At 38.6% G+C, this 16,245-nt stretch overlaps 1 protein-coding gene and 1 pseudogene across 2 annotated transcripts; one reads left to right on the forward strand and one right to left on the reverse strand.

The window, feature by feature from the left end:
- Window positions 1-737: 737 nt before the first annotated feature.
- Window positions 738-1,799, reverse strand: LOC112198849 (annotated as a pseudogene).
- A 9,704-nt stretch (window positions 1,800-11,503) lies between these two features.
- On the forward strand, window positions 11,504-16,157 carry LOC112175081 (pentatricopeptide repeat-containing protein At3g53170). Of its 2 annotated transcripts, none has more exons than XM_024312768.1 (4): window positions 11,504-11,873; window positions 12,484-13,579; window positions 14,143-14,276; window positions 15,318-16,157. In XM_024312768.1, the coding sequence occupies exons 1-3, from the start codon at window positions 11,604-11,606 to the stop codon at window positions 14,163-14,165; spliced, it is 1,389 nt and encodes a 462-aa protein (XP_024168536.1). In that variant the 5' UTR covers window positions 11,504-11,603; the 3' UTR covers window positions 14,166-14,276; window positions 15,318-16,157. The 2 variants fall into 2 exon arrangements, with proteins under 2 accessions (XP_024168536.1, XP_024168523.1); XM_024312755.2 differs by lacking the exon at window positions 15,318-16,157 and adding an exon at window positions 13,690-14,008 and having other exon boundaries at window positions 14,143-14,279.
- Window positions 16,158-16,245: the final 88 nt, after the last annotated feature.

Genomic DNA, 16,245 nt, shown 5'->3' on the forward strand with positions numbered 1-16,245 from the left:
TGGTGTCAACTACACTAATGAAAAATATTTCTCCACATTAGAATCCTACTATATATCCTAGCCTGCTCTTCCCAACTTTATCAATTTAATTACTCTCATCTGTACCCAGAGAAAAGAAAAAAAAAAGCTTGTTAACAAACCAAAAATCCATTGAAACAAGAGCAACGTGCTCAGACTTTAAAACATGAGGCAAACAACGACTAGTCTGCCAAAATCATGTATAAACACCAGTAATTAATTGGGAATAGTTCATAATCATATCATGAATTTTAATTATCCTACCTACAGTATGTGCACAAAAGAAAGAAAGTTTATTAATATCAATTGAAATAGAAGGGCAAATGAACAAGAATATCTCTACTTGCAACGTTGCAGTGGTAATGTGAGGTCTTGACGAGATTGGAACTCATGCCTTACGGAAAAGGATGATGAGAGTTAGAAAGAGAGAAAGGGGGTAAAGATGGAAATTTAATGACAAAATTTTTGAGAGGAAGTCTAAATAGCAAATTTGAAGGTCTGAATAAACCCACCCAATATACAATCATGAGTTTATAGAGAAATCGAAGTGACATAATATATCTATCCAGACATAACTATTTTGAAAGCAACTTATTAGAAATATGACTCATACCATTACCCTTTCAATTTTTAAAAAACAATGACTAATTATATAATCACTCACATTAAATTAAAATATTATTATTATTATATATATATATATATATATATATATAATTTTCATCATTCTATTCAAGTACATCATGACTGTAGCTGCATGTAGTAATCTTAGTAGAAAACTTTATCTCGTAATTAATTAAACTACATATACATGCATCATCAATGGAGAGCAGACTTGAAAGACTTGGTGAGAGTTTCAAGTTCTCTCAACCCTTCAAGAGGAGATCTAGCTTCACCTAGAACCTTCACAATGGCACTACCAACAATAACGCCATCAGCCCCCCACACAACCACCTGTTTCACATGTTCAGGCTTAGACAGCCCAAACCCAACCGCCACTGCCTTGCTGGTGGCATCCTTAATCTCCCTCAAAAGACTCGGAACTTGTTCGTTCACATGAGCACGAGCTCCAGTGACCCCCACCGTGCTCACTAGGTACACAAATCCCTCCGAAGCTTTGACGATGTCTTTCATTCGGTCTGTTGTAGTAGCTGGAGTGGTCAGTAGCACCAACTCGATGTTATTTTTCACAGCTTCCTTCCTTAAAATTTGTGTCTCTTCAAAAGGAACATCCGGAACCACAAGCCCACGTACGTACACCTGCTTGACTAATGGTGAACATATAGTTTTTGATGCCACGCTTGATGATAGGGTTATAGTATGAAAAAAGAACAATGGGGCAAGACAGTTGTGGAACAACTTCCTTCAACATTGAGATGACTTTGTTGAAGTTTGTCCCTCTAGCCAAGGAACGGGTGGCTGAAGCACATATGACAGGACCGTCTAGTAACGGATCGGAGTAGGGAAGGCCTAGTTCGATTACGTCTGATCCACAAGAATCGAGCACCTTCAATGCCGCCCCGGTTGTTGAGAGATCTGGATCGCCGGCGTTGATGTAGGGAATGAATGCCACTTTCCCTTGGGACTTCAATTTTGTGAAAGTTTGTGAGATGCTTATGCTAGGGGCACGAGGGTGAGTGAAAGCAGCCATTAGATTTGGCCTAAGAACTCTTTTGATTGGTAAGGTTAATGATGTTTGGGATGGAGAATGAAGCTGTTGTTGAATTGGGTTTTGGGGTTTCTTTGTATACATGAAGCCGGGAGCAGTAAGATGACTAGGAATAGCCATTGAAAAAATTAATTTGTTTAGCTGGTGAGGTGATATGATATGATATATATATATTCTTAACAATTTGAAAAGTAAAACATGAATTATTCACTCTATTGACCGAACCACTATTTTTCTTCACAATATAAACGTGGAATAAATGTAATGATTGCATTATGTACTAGATATGAAGTGCTTGATATGAGACATATGACCCCTATGTAGATAGGTTCATAGGTGCCGGTCCTGAACACAACATACTACGTACCCAACTACTAACCTAACATCGTACTGAAAATGGGAAGTTAGAGCTACGGTTTGCTTTCAGTAACTGCATATGTTACATGGGAGTTGATCTAGATTGGTAACTAATTTGATCTCCTAAACTACAAGTCATCAAGGCAGGGAGTTGAAAGACTTGGTGAAAGTTTCAAGTTCTCTAGGCCACCCTTGCAATGGAGATCTAGCTTCACCTAATACCTTCACAATGGCACTACCACCAACAATAGCACAATCAGCCCCCTAGTTCGCCATGAACCTGTTTCACATGCTTAGGCTTCGACCACCCAAACCTAACCGCCACTGCCTTTCTTGTCACTTTAATCTCCCTGATCAACAGACTTAGAACTTGTTCATTCACATGTTACCTAAAAGGATTGATGTTATATGTGTATGTGTGTGTCTATATATATATAGGGCCCTCCTACTAAGAGATTCATTTTTTTGGTCATTTTAAGGAATCTCTTGTATGACCCATTTTTTATCGTATTTCTACATCTCGACTGTTCAGTTTTTAGGTCCTAATTAATAATCGTTTTAAAGTATCAAACTAGATTAAATCAATGGACGAATCTAATATATCCAACTTGAACTGTTCATGTTTATAATTGTAAATTGCATTTATGAATGCCTTAACAATTAACAATTTAGCTGAAAATTTGTAGAAGTGATCTACTTACATAGAGCTAAAAACTGAACGGTTAAAATCTGTATATGTGATCGAAAAGTGGGTCTAATAAGCGATCTTTTAAAATTGCCAAAAAATGGATCTCTCATTAGAAGAGCCTTGATATATAAATAAATAAATAAATAAATATATATATATATATATATATATATATATACAGATCATATCCAGAGCGGAGCTCCGCTTTGAAATTAATGTGTGAAGTTCGAGTTTTGGGTCACTTTTCGGTCGCATATCTACATCTTGACCGTTCAGTTTTTAGATACTAGTGTATAGATCATCTCTGCAAATTTTCAGCCAAATTGATGATCGTTAAGGTGTCTAACTGACTTAAACCAATGGACGGACTGAATCTGTCAACCTGAACCGTACTAGCTTTAAGGTAGTTATCAATGCCTTAACGATCATCATTTTGGCTGAAAATTTGTAGAGATGATCTATACACTAGTACCTAAAAACTGAACGGTCGAGATGTGAATATGCTTGTGTGCACAGATTGACAGGCCTGGGGCACATTGCTACCTTTGTAAGCCTTGCATACATAAACGATAAAGTTTGCATAGTCCTGCATTGATTAAGACAAGAATATATATATATATATATATATATATATATATATATATATATGTTGAGATTGGTGTTCATTCTCATGCAACTAGGACACATGTAATAGTATGATGCAGCAAGTATTGACTTGGGTGAATAGGTAGCTATAACATAGCTACAAGGCTTTAAATGATGTTTGTGGAAATTGAAGATAAAAACGTGGTCTTCAATTTGGGGCTGTTGCAATTTGAATAGGAAGGAAGAAAAAGGCAAAGCCTTTTTCACATGTATGATAGTTGCTTATAAATTGGCAGCATGGTAAATCATTTGAAGCATGCAAGCAAGTATCAAGCAAGCATTAAAATAGCTTGTAGGTTGTGCTTGAGAGTGAGAGAAAAAAGTGCTAAGAGGAAAATTCTCTTTGGTAAAATATTGTGTTCTTGGGTATTCTATGAGTTAGGGCCGACCCTCATATTTCCGGGGCCCTAGGCAAAAAAATTTTTGGTGCTCCTTACCTTCTAATCAATTATGAACAATAGCATCCATCATCCCTCTGTTCTCTGGTTTAAACTTAATCCGTAACCACCAATTTTTCAAGGATTAATTTCACTTTACCTCCTTAAGGTTAGGGGTCGTCATTATATTAGTCTATCTAGTTTCAATTTAATCAGTAACACCCTTGTACTCTCCAAATTCATCAGTCGTGTTCAATTTTTGGACTTCCGTCCAAATTGGACAATTGGACGTTAAATCTGTTATGTGGGCCCCTTTTAGGGGGCAAAATGGTAATTTTGAGCTCCAAATTATATATATAAAAGAATTCTATTTCCTTTTCTTTCTTTCTTTTTTTTTTTTTTTTTTTTTCTGTTTCTTCGCTTATTATTATTTTTTTTTTTATAATTTTGTCTTCAACCTATACACCACAAGTTATAATAGGTTTATAAAAACAAAAAAATACTCTAGGTGGTTAAAAAGTCGCTCGCTGGTCTACGATATTTATGATATATCTCAAATAAAGCGAAGAATTTTAGGATATATCTATAAAATATAATAGGTTTATAAAGTGAAGAATTTTAGGATATATCCCCAATAAAGTGAAGAAATATCTGTAAAATATGATTAAAAAAAAAAATAGATATTTCTTCACTTTATTGTAGATATATCGTAAAATTCTTCGCTTTATCGGAGATATACCACAAATATCGTAGACCAACGAGCGAAAAATTTTAGGATATATCCCCAATAAAGTGAAGAAATAACTGTAAAAAAAAATAAATACAGATATTTCTTCACTTTATTGGGGATATATCCTATTATTCTTCACTTTATAAACCTAGTATATTTTATAGATATATCCTAAAAATTTTCGCTGTATCGGAGATATATCACAAATATCGTAGACCAGCGAGCGGCTTTTTAACCCTGAGACCGGGATGCTTGACTGCAACCCCATTGAGACACCGATCGAGATGAACCACAACCCTGCCATCTATCCAGATCAGGTTCCAACTGATAAAGGAAGGTACCAACTTCTAGTAGGAAGGCTTATCTATCTTTCTCATACTAGGCCTGATATTGCCTATGATGTGAGTGTGGTTAGTCAATTTATGCATTGTCCCAGTGAAGACAGACAGACGGATGATCCACATCTGGGTATTTTACATTTGTTGGAGGAAACCTTGTGACTTGGCGTAGCAAGAAACAGAAGGTTGTCGCTAGATCAAGTGCTGAAGTTGAGTTTCGAGGTATGGCACATGGAGTTTGTGAGATGCTGTGGATTCGAAATGTGTTGAAAGATTTGGGTTTTAAACTCCAGAAACCTATGGACTTGCATTGTGATAGCACGTTTGCTATTGAAATTGCTTGTAATCCTATTCAGCATGATCGGGCTAAGAATGTGGAAGTAGATTGGCATTTCATTAAGGAAAACCTGGACAGGAAGATTATCTGCTTCCCTTTTGTGTATACAGAAGATCAATTAGCAGATGTTCTTACGAAAGGAGTGTCAAGGAAAGTGTTTGATAACTCAATTGACAAGTTGGGCATGATCGACATCTATGCACCAACTTGAGGGCCGATTTGAGGTTCATTTGCTTGTGGTGGATAAAGTACTTCGATAATGTACGTCAACTCGTAGTTGCGGTTGAATGCTCAATAGAAATAGTTGAATTTCCTTGAAACAAAATAGATGATTAATATGTAGATTTGTAAAATCAACATAAATAATTTGCATATGTACTTTGATAGAATTATAAGCAAAGTGTACAAGCAAATATAGTGCTTGATGACAAATATGCATAGATGTCTGTGTGCCGTGAATGTGAAATCCAATATGGCAGTGAAATGTCTAAAGAAATATTTTCGATAGGCCCTAGAGCCTATGTATGAGACAATGTAGTGCAAGCATTAAATGTGATATTTTGGGCTTTTGAGATAGTCACTAATCAAGACAAGCTCTGCACTGATGCTTAATTGTAATCATAATAGAGTAGTTGGCATAGGCAAATAAGTGAAGTGTGAAGTAGCTTCATGTGTGAGTTGACCGATGAATATGCCTAATTAAGTAACATGGCAGAGAGACCATGCAAGTGGTATAGCAAGTCAAATCAATTACACGTGTGGTATAGCTCTTGAACAAGTACATGGTTTCGTGTCATGAATTAGAGCATATCAGATCACGCGTTAGAAGCCATGCGGTCATTGTACTGTAACCATGCTCCAAACCATTATAATAAGAAGAAATAAGGCATGTTTAAACGTGGTTTGAAAGCTTATCTTGTCTTCTGGTTTTGGATGAAGAGCTGCGTTAAAGTACCAAGCTCAAGGTGGAGAAGACTGAACGCCTATGATTTGCAATGATGCGCCTATGATTTGCAATGACGCGCTCGGGATGTGCCGCCTGCTGGGCTTCAAGTGAGTGTGATGATATGCGTTAGGCGCGCTGGGTTGCTGCTGGAGTAGCTAAGGCTAGCGGGGCTGGTTACGACTGTTGCTGGAGGAGCAAAGAAGCAGGAGGCCGCCGACGGTGGCCTCTGACACTGTTGGCGGATGGACTAGCTAGCGGACTACCTAGCTGGCGGAAGACTCGCCGGCGGAAGGCTCGCTGGCGGAAGATTCGCTAGCGGAATGACTCGTCGGCGGAGGACTTACTGGCGGAAGGATCGCTGGCGGAAGACTCGCTAGCGGAAGGACTCTCTGGCGGAAGACTTGCTGGCGGAAGGCTCACTGGCAGAAGCCTCGCTGGCAGAAGAATCGCTGGCGGAAGACTCGCTAGCGGAATGACTCGCCGGCGGAGGACTTACTGGCGGAAGGATCGCTGGCGGAAGACTCGCTAGCGGAAGGACTCTCTGGCGGAAGACTTGCTGGCGGAAGGCTCGCTGGCAGAAGACTCGCTGGCAGAAGAATCGCTGGCGGAAGACTCGCTAGCGGAATGACTCGCCGGCGAAGGACTTACTGTGGAAGGATCGCTGGCGGAAGACTCGCTAGCGGAAGGACTCTCTGGCGGAAGACTTGCTGGCGGAAGGCTCGCTGGCAGAAGACTCGCTGGCAGAAGAATCGCTGGCGGAAGACTCGCTAGCGGAATGACTCGCCGGCGGAGGACTTACTGGCGGAAGACTCGCTAGCGGAAGGACTCTCTGGCGGAAGGATCGCTGGCGGAAGACTCGCTAGCGGAAGGACTCTCTGGCGGAAGACTTGCTGGCGGAAGACTCGCTGGCAGAGCTAGAGTTCAGCGGGGGCCTTAATCTCAGCAGATACTTGGAGTTTAGCAGAGCTCTGGGCTCAGCGGAAGTTCGGCACTGATGCCCAGCTGAGGAGAAACTCAGCGGTGAAGAAAACTCGACGGAGGAGAAAGCTTAGCGAAGGCCGTTGCCGGTTGGCGGAGCGGAGCTTCTTCAAGAACTTTGAGGCTGGCGGTGCCATGCCTAGCGGAGGATGCTCGGGGCAGTGATGGTCAGCAACCTTGGCCAGCGGTGATGCTCGGCGGAGCTTCACTTAGCGGATCACCTGACAGATTAGCTCTGTATGGACCATTGAAACACTTGTTGCTTGAGAGAGTTGCTGGCAGAAGCGTTGTTTGGTGGTATATAGGTTCGAAGGGTGAGCTGGAGTGGCTAGCGGTGGCTCAGCCAAGCTTTTTGCAGGCGGAAGGCTGGCGGAGCTTCTGCCGCTGATTATGTTTAACGGAGGAAGCGGTTGCCCTAACGGTAAAGCTTGGTTTTTGTTGCTGTTGGTTGCCGTTTGGCGGTGGTAGCCTGGCGGAGGTTGCTGATGACAACAGCTAGCGGAGGAGCGGTGAACAACTCAGCGGTACACAGTTCAGCGGGGACGCTGATGATGACTGAAATGCCTCCGGGTGTCCAGAGCAATTTTCTGGGTGTCCAGAGAAGATTTGGACCAATTTTTTTTTTTTTTTTTTTGAGATGGTCGTTGACCATTGAGTTGGGCGTTGACTTGCCCGATGGCACAAGTTGCCACGAAGGATATGTTAAGATGACTCAACTCAGTGGTAAGTGACGAAGCCCTTGTGTTGGCTTCCCACAGACGGCGCCAATGTTAATGCTTGGATCCGTTGGGGATCTATTTAATGTAAAGAGAGAGAGAGAGAGAGAGCGACACAAGCGAAGTATAGTGGTTCACCTCCCGCCTTAGCGGGAGACTACGTCCACTTGAAAGCTTATACTAGTGTGTTGAGCCTTGCGGCCCAAGGGGATTACAAAAGATGTAATGGGATTCCTGTTTAAGTGGGAGGAGGCATTCCTTTTATAGGTGAAGAAAGCCATCTCCTTTACATGGTTTTCGATGTGGGACAAGCAAAGATAACTATTCTAGTGTAGAAAGTCTATTTGTGAGGGCAACTTGGCAAGGCCAGAAAGGTGGCTTCCCGGCGACAGATTTGCGACTTCCGGATACCGTAGCGTAGCTTGAACATAGGGCTACAAGATGCAAGTGGCGGTTGGATCCCATGAGGGTGTTGTTTATGCTTGGTGAGGTAGCAAACTAGCCTTGCTAGTAGAGGTATCTATAGCACGATAGCAACAAGCCAGATCCCTACTTGGCAGATTTTGGCCCCCGTAAGGGATATGCAGTCCAGAGATGGCAGAGGGATGTGCAGTAGAGAGAGAGAGAGAGAGAGAGCTAAGTGTCAATGTGCAGTCGAGAGAGAGCTAAGTGTCGAGAGAGCGGCTTATGTTTTTTTTTTGTTCTTTCTTTCTTTTGGACACAATGTGGGAATCAAAACCTAGCTAAAAATTCTCTTAAGTTATTCACACAACAGAAATATCTCTCACTGTCGTCTGAATGCATCACTAAAAATTAAAATATAAAATCATGGAGGGAAACATGGCGCCTTCAGCATTTTTGGTTAAAATGTTACCGCCAGTTGCATGTTCACACAACAGAAAATCTTAAATCTGTTGTACGATTATAGTAGCTTGCACTAGCCCTATCTTGGTGAAGACATTCAAGCAAGCATCCTTCAACTTTGGTGCTTAGTTTTTCAATCACACAACGGCAATAATAAAACCCGTTGTCCTAGTAGCCCAAATTTCAGCTTTTCAAGATCCAACCAAAACTACGAAATGGAGGGAAATCTGCTGCTAAATTTTTAAGGCTCAGACGACGGACCATGCTTAACTCCGTTGTGCAATGTAGTTCCAATAAAAAAGTTATCACTTTGTTGGCATTCACACAACAGAATACAACCAGCACCGTTGTATAATAAAACTGACTTCAACACATAACAGATGATTTGTGTTCCGTTGTGTGATTAGTGTTGTGTGATTAACTTTTTGTACTAATGCCATTATCACTTCCCGGAAGATCAAATTTATTGTGAATGACATAAAGACTTTAGCTTCTCATCTGGATCATATTCAAACATGTCAAGTGTGAAGCAAACTTAGAGCAACTCCAACAATTTCCCTATATTTTGATTTTTCTCTATTTGAGGGAAAAATAAACCTCTTTTGCTCCAACAGATTCCCTATAACTATCTCCATTATAGGGATAATGAAGAAAAAGAAAACTAAATTCCCTAAACTTACAACAATCTCTACAATTTTGAGGAAGAATTATGGAGATTTTAGAGATTGCTGTAAAATAATGAATCGGTTGGAGTTGGAAAAGAAAAAGAGGCTAAAGTTTTGACTTTTACTTCCCAAATTAAAGTCTCGCGGTCAAAGTTCCATGTGGAAGAAGAATTTAAATATGTATCATGCGGCCAATGCATATATAAGACACGCTAGAATAAACATCAATGTTTCTAATAATTACGTAACTGCCATTGTGTCTTCAAACGGGCTTTGAGAGCCCATAATTACCAAATTAACCCTTAAAAGATTTCCAGTACTTTATATGTCATTGTTCGCCAAATCATTTTCCAATCTTACAAAAACCATTAACTATTCACAGCTTGGTCTTTTATGGTTTATAACAAGGCAAGTAAAGTATTACAAATCTGACTCAAAATAATTACAAGTCATCCATATATAGCAACCCAAAACATCTCTGCAGCCATACTTCGTTCGCAATAAGTATCTTGATGTTATTGATCCTCAATGATAAATAGTCATTGAAGACATACCAAATAATAGATGTTATTTTCATCTCAATCTAAACTGGGAAAGCCTGTTAAAAAACATAACAAGAAAATTGTTAGTGATAAAAGATATGCAAACAACACTGCAAAATAACTCTTAACACTTAATAGCAAATACTACTGAGATTCAATAGAAAATAATACTACTGAGGTTTAGTAGAAATGCTACTGAGGTTCAGTAATAATCATACTGAGGTTCAATGGTAAATAATGCTACTGAGGTTCAGTGGCAAATAATGATATTGCGTATGTAAGAGTCAATACATGAATTGCTTTCTCAAAACAAGCAAAACAATCATTTAAAAAAAAACCAAAAAAAAAAAGCAAAACAATAGTTGTGTGTTGTATTTATTTTGTTAACAAGATAAGATTTGTGCAATTATTGTTGATAATCATAACAAATATACAACTTATGGTCAGTCAAATAACAAGTGATGTTATTGATAGTCAGTACCAAATAATACTATTGAAAGTCAATAACATAAAGACTTACAATCCATAACAAATAATGCTATAAAATGTCAATAACAGTCAATAACAAATTTCATATTTAGTAGCAAACAACGTTATTAGAATAAAGCCTCGACAAATCATGTTCAAACCATCAAACAAACAAAAGTAAATTCGCTAAAATATCTATAACATCTATATTTACTAACAGAGAGCAAGAAACACTTTCTTGGTATCATCTTATTTACAGATTCTATAAATCAACTCTAATGAAAGTGTGAAAACAAACATAATCAAATCAAAAGCATGTAACCACTGCTGCTTCTACCTCCGAATATGATTTAAAGGATTTTAAATACATTTACTTCTAATCAGCTATACTAGTAATAGCTATTAAGGTCTAATCGATGAAGGGAATTAAGATCTTCAAATTTCCAAAAAAAAATTTGAATAATACATGTACAAAAATTCAAAAAGTATTTACATGCAGTACAATCCATGGAGAATTTGATACAAATGGAACTAAGAAATTGAAATACAAAACCACATACCTCCACCAATTGAAATTTCAGACCAAACTCCATGTTTGACTAATGAATTTTAAGTTCGTTGGTCTTGATTTATCTAGATTTCAATCTCTCTCTTTATTTGGATCTGGATATGGATCTTGGCCTCTATCTCTCTATCTCGCGTCAACTCACTCCCTGGTATGTCAATCTTCATATTAGATATTAGCTAGTTAGGATATTTTCGTCAATTCTCCTCTAATATAAAAATAAAAATAATACCCGCATGGGCTCTAATTGTCCGCATGAGTCTTCCGTCCTATCGCATGGGAAATAGGCACCTTGGGCTCTGCGCATGGAAAAAATAGAGATGGTTTTGTAGATTTTATTAATTTGCTAAAAATTATAAGGAAATTGTTGGAGTTACTCTTATTAGCTGATACATGCAATTGCAAATATTGTTCATGGTTCCACTACTTATGTTGGCGTCACTATCTCCCTTTATCAGCAACTTATGCCTTATTCTTTGATAATTTAAGACGTGATTGTATTAGATGATTTAGTTTATAACTTCATTTTTCTTTTTTGAAAAAAAAGGGTAACATATCGCAATAAAATTGGAAAAAAATTCTTAAGATATTCTCGGGGTGTATTTCCAATCCATACAATCAAACACACGGGGTAGCTGCCGATAGAGTGAGCTACACTCGCCGTCTTCCTCCACCCTCATTTTCACTACCCACTTAGTTAATGGAGCTCCACCTCCTCCGCTCCACTGTTTCCACCCCAACTCTGTACCCTGACCGCACCCACAAGCCAAACCCACCAATCCGGTGTCTCAGTTCATCAAAACGGAGCTCCGGCCCGAAGGAACTCTCTCGGATTCTGAGAACCGAGGCTGCTGTTAAAAACATTGAGAGGAAAGCAAACTCCAACAAGTACAATAACCTTTGGCCAAAGGCTGTCTTGGAGGCCTTGGATGAGGCTGTTGCCAACAATCTCTGGGAGACTGCTCTTAAGGTTGTCTTCTGTTTGTTTCATCTTCTTTGTGGATTTGCTACTTTCTGTGGATTTTGGCTTGTGGGTTGTTTGCATTTTCCTTGTTTAAGTTCTTGGTTTATGTGTTTGTTATATTGAGGATGATAACCTTTTGGAAATGGAAAGTTGATAACTTTGATTCAGGGGAGTAGGATCAGGAGGCTTTGTGGTGAAAAGTAATGATCTTTAGCCTTGTGGAGTACATTGTTTGTTAAAAAAAAAGAAAGAAAGAAAGAAAGAGGCTTCTGGGTCTGTTAGATGTTCAATTTTCTTGGTTTGGTTGCTGAGATTAATGAAAGGCTAGTTCATCTTTGTTAAAGGTTTTGTTTGTTAATTGGTGCATCTCAGGGAATATCAGTTAATAGCTGTAATTTTGTCTGTATCCCAAATTCTTGATGATTCAGTGCTTTCATGCTAAATGTAATTAGGAGTCCAAATATAAAGTTGCCCATGTACCGTTGTCATTGCTATTATAGCAGTTTGGTTTCCTATCCTGCCCGCATTACTGTTGAATTTCTTCTGTTGTTTTCCCTTGTGGATTTTGTTCAGGATTTGAAATGTTTCTGATATAGTCAATGGTTCCTCTCCATAGATATTTGGACTACTGCGTAAGCAACATTGGTATGAGCCAAGATGCCAAACTTACGCTAAATTGTTCATGATGCTTGGAAAGTGTAAGCAACCTGAGCAGGCTGGCTTACTTTTCGAGCTCATGTTAACTGATGGGCTCAAACCAACTGTTGACGTCTACACAGCTCTTGTTAGTGTTTATGGCAAAAGTGGCCTCTTTGACAAGGCATTCTCTACTGTTGATGATATGAAGTCAATTTCTGACTGCAAACCAGATGTATATACATATTCAATTCTTATAAATTGCTGCACCAAATTCAGTCGCTATGATCTGATTGAGCAAGTTCTGGCTGAAATGTCATATCTGGGAATTGGATGTAACACAGTCATATACAATACTCTTATCGATGGATATGGTAAAGCTGAGATGTTTGAACTGATGGAGGACTCATTGACAGATATGATTGAAAGTGGCAGCTGCCTTCCTGATGTTTTCACATTCAATTCTTTTCTTGGCGCTTATGGGAAAAGTGGGCAGATAGACAAGATGGAGAAGTGGTATGATGAATTTCAGCTAATGGGAATAAAGCCAGACCTTAAGACATTTAATGTCCTGATTAAATCATATGGGACAGCAAGAATGTATGAAAAGATGGGATCTGTTATGGAGTTTATGGAGAAAAGGTATTTCACCCCAACTGTTGTTACTTATAACATAGTAATTGAGGTATTTGGGAAAGCTGGAAATATTGTGAAGATGGAGGAATACTTCAGAAAAATGAAGCACCAAGGAATGAAGCCTAGCTCTATTACTTATTGTTCCCTCGTTAGTGCGTACAGCAAAGCTGGGAATATAAATAAAGTTGATTCCATTTTGAGGCAAGTAGAGAATTCAGATGTTATACTTGATACAGCTTTTTTCAACTGCATTATTAGTGCTTATGGTCGGGCTGGTGATATAAATAAGATGGGTGAATTATTTTTGACCATGGAAGAGAAAAAATGTGTTCCTGATCATATCACCTTTGCTACCATGATCCAAGCCTGCAATGCACTAGGCATGACTGCAGCTGTCGAAGATTTAAAAAACAGGATGATTACCACCAATGACAGTTCAGGTATCTAAAAATGCCTTTTCCTTGTTCTGACTTCTGTCAATTGCTTTGGTCTTTGGAATTCTCCTGCAACTAGTTATATTTGTACTGATGAAGTTACTATATTTCTCTAGTCAATCATCAGATAAGGTGGGAGTCAACAATTCTACTTACTAAAATCAGGGAGTTCAGTGAATAAGTTGTTAACACTAATTTGATTGGTGCCAGCTGATCTAGCATTTATATTTGTAAATATGAATGGTTAGGGGATATCCTCAACTAGCAGCTGTTCTTTATTATTTAGTAACACTTGAGCTAGACGATTCATATATGAAAGAACTATTTTCTGTTTGGTCATGTGGAGGCTGCCTATTGAGCATGGGCTGGATAATGAGAAACTCTCACATCCCATAACCTTAACCTCGGTAAAGGTCGGATCTATTCTAATTCTTGGTATGACGCCAAGACTATCTAATTTGTGTCTTCTGAAAGTTCATTTTATCAATACTATTAATATGGCTTATTTTTAAATAGATGCTTTCCCGTATTAAATACTCCTTCATGAACAGTTGTGTTTGTGTTCTCAGGCACAAGGTTGATTGGATTCTAGTATCTTCATAGTGTTGAAGAACTATCTTCAAATAAGCAAATGCAAACTTCCAGAATGGTCAAAACTTGGACAAAATTGTGATAGCTTGTCCATTGTCCACTTTTATAGCAGGTAATCATAAGATCTCATCCTGTTCTCTTGCTTATTTGGCTATTAGTTTCTGCTGGTGATGTGATTGGAACATCATGAATTATTACCTTTAATGATTAAAGAGCCTATGCATAGCTGAAACTATAATTTTTCTGCATCATGAGCAACTTTAACGCCTGTTCCGTATTTTGTAATCTAGATTAGAGATGATATGGTCTACTCGTCCTATGCTAGGTCCAAGAAAAGAGTCTGAAAGGATATATTTTGTGGGAGTGAGTTGGAGATAAAAGATATTGATTGGTGCTGGTTGAAGTTGTTTCTAGTTCCTAAGAAAAGGGGAGTTTAGAATAAATTTTTTTGATGAGAAGTGTGACTCTTTATTAAAATCTGGAGGTTCTTCAAAGAATCCCTTAGGTATGTTGAAAGCATATTAGGGCTAAATATTATGGGTATTCCCCAATCCAATTGTATGATCCGAGACTCCAGTCGATGCCCTTTTCATGGAAATATCACAAGTTATAGCTTTGTTCGTTCTTTATCTTTGTTTAGCTGTGGGGAATGGTCACTGGGAGTAATATATAGGTTTTGGGAGGAACTGTGGATAGGGAAGTCTTTATTGTGTGCATTTTCTTAATAAATATTTTAGACTCTTCAGCCCTCATAGTGAAAAGAGGAATCAGTGAATGGTTATTCATACTTTCATGTGGTCTGGGCTCTGGACCCCCTCCTAGCAATTTGGCAAGTTTCCCGTCTCCTTAAGATACTAGGGAATTCTAGCAGGGACCAAGTTTCAAGCCCTGATCCACAAAGCGGGTGATGATTTCTTGCTATAAAAAGAAAAAGAAAATAGCATACCCTTGATGATTTAAAGATAGTTAAGATTATTTTCTTATCTATTCGTTTTATTTTTGATTGATATTATATGCGTACAATTGAGTTGGATAGAAGATATTTGAGAACTCAAGTTGGATAGAAGATATTTGAGAACTCGAGATCTTTGATGTTCTTGCATAAATGTATCCTTTGCAGTCTAATTGATGATCATCCTACTACTTTTCATAGGTTTTCAGATGATTTGGAAAGAGAAGTACTGTGCAAGAAACTAATTTGGGGATGTTTTATCGCCCATGGCCAAGCCAATAGACGTAGTAAAAAAAAGGAGGCCTTAGTTGATAACCACATCGGTATATCATGCAGAATGGGACCTTGAAGCATAGACCATCTTTAGACTAAAGAAACAAGCAGTATAGACTATAGACCATATGTTTTTCCGTCACCTTATTACTCTAAAACTTTGGCACAGTCTGTTTTCGAAAGTGAATCTGATATGGGTGATCCCAGAATTATAAATTTCCATGTCTATTGAGAAGCATTTTTCGTTTGCAAGGGAGAAGAGCAAATATATGTGGTTGTATGATGGCCATTTTGTGGTTAATGTATGCATTACACCATTGCCCTCTAAAGCTTTGGGACAAGCTTTGGAAGCTCATTGATACAAGCGATCAGAATCTGTGGAGAAGCATTTTGAGTTTGGAAGGGGAGAAAAGCAAAAATTTGACTTTTATTATTGTAGGGAAGCATTTTGAAGAAGAGGAGAGCAAAAATAGCAATGCTGTGGTGAATGTGGATGGAATGAAACAGGAGGATTTTTATTTTTTGAAGCCGACAGTTTATGTGGCAGAGTTCGCCTTTGATGGCTTCAGTTTCAGCTAAAAATCAGAATGTAAAATTTTTCTTATTTCATTTGGATTCGAAGGTGGTAGTGTCTTTGGATTTTCTCTTGTTTTGCAGTTATAGGAGTGTGGTTTTACTTTATAAGCTACTCTGGATCGACGTTCTTGTGTGTTCTCCAAGCATGCTTGAACTACATCTCAGATAAATATCTATGATTCTTTTACTCCAGTACGTGCTGTTGTGATGTTGCTGTTCATTCCTATTTGTTTACTATTGATAAAAACGGGTTTGTAGAGTAGCCACCATAATCAGGCCA

This window comes from Rosa chinensis, chromosome 1 (genome assembly GCF_002994745.2).
Source record: "Rosa chinensis cultivar Old Blush chromosome 1, RchiOBHm-V2, whole genome shotgun sequence".
NCBI classification, from domain to species: domain Eukaryota; kingdom Viridiplantae; phylum Streptophyta; class Magnoliopsida; order Rosales; family Rosaceae; genus Rosa; species Rosa chinensis.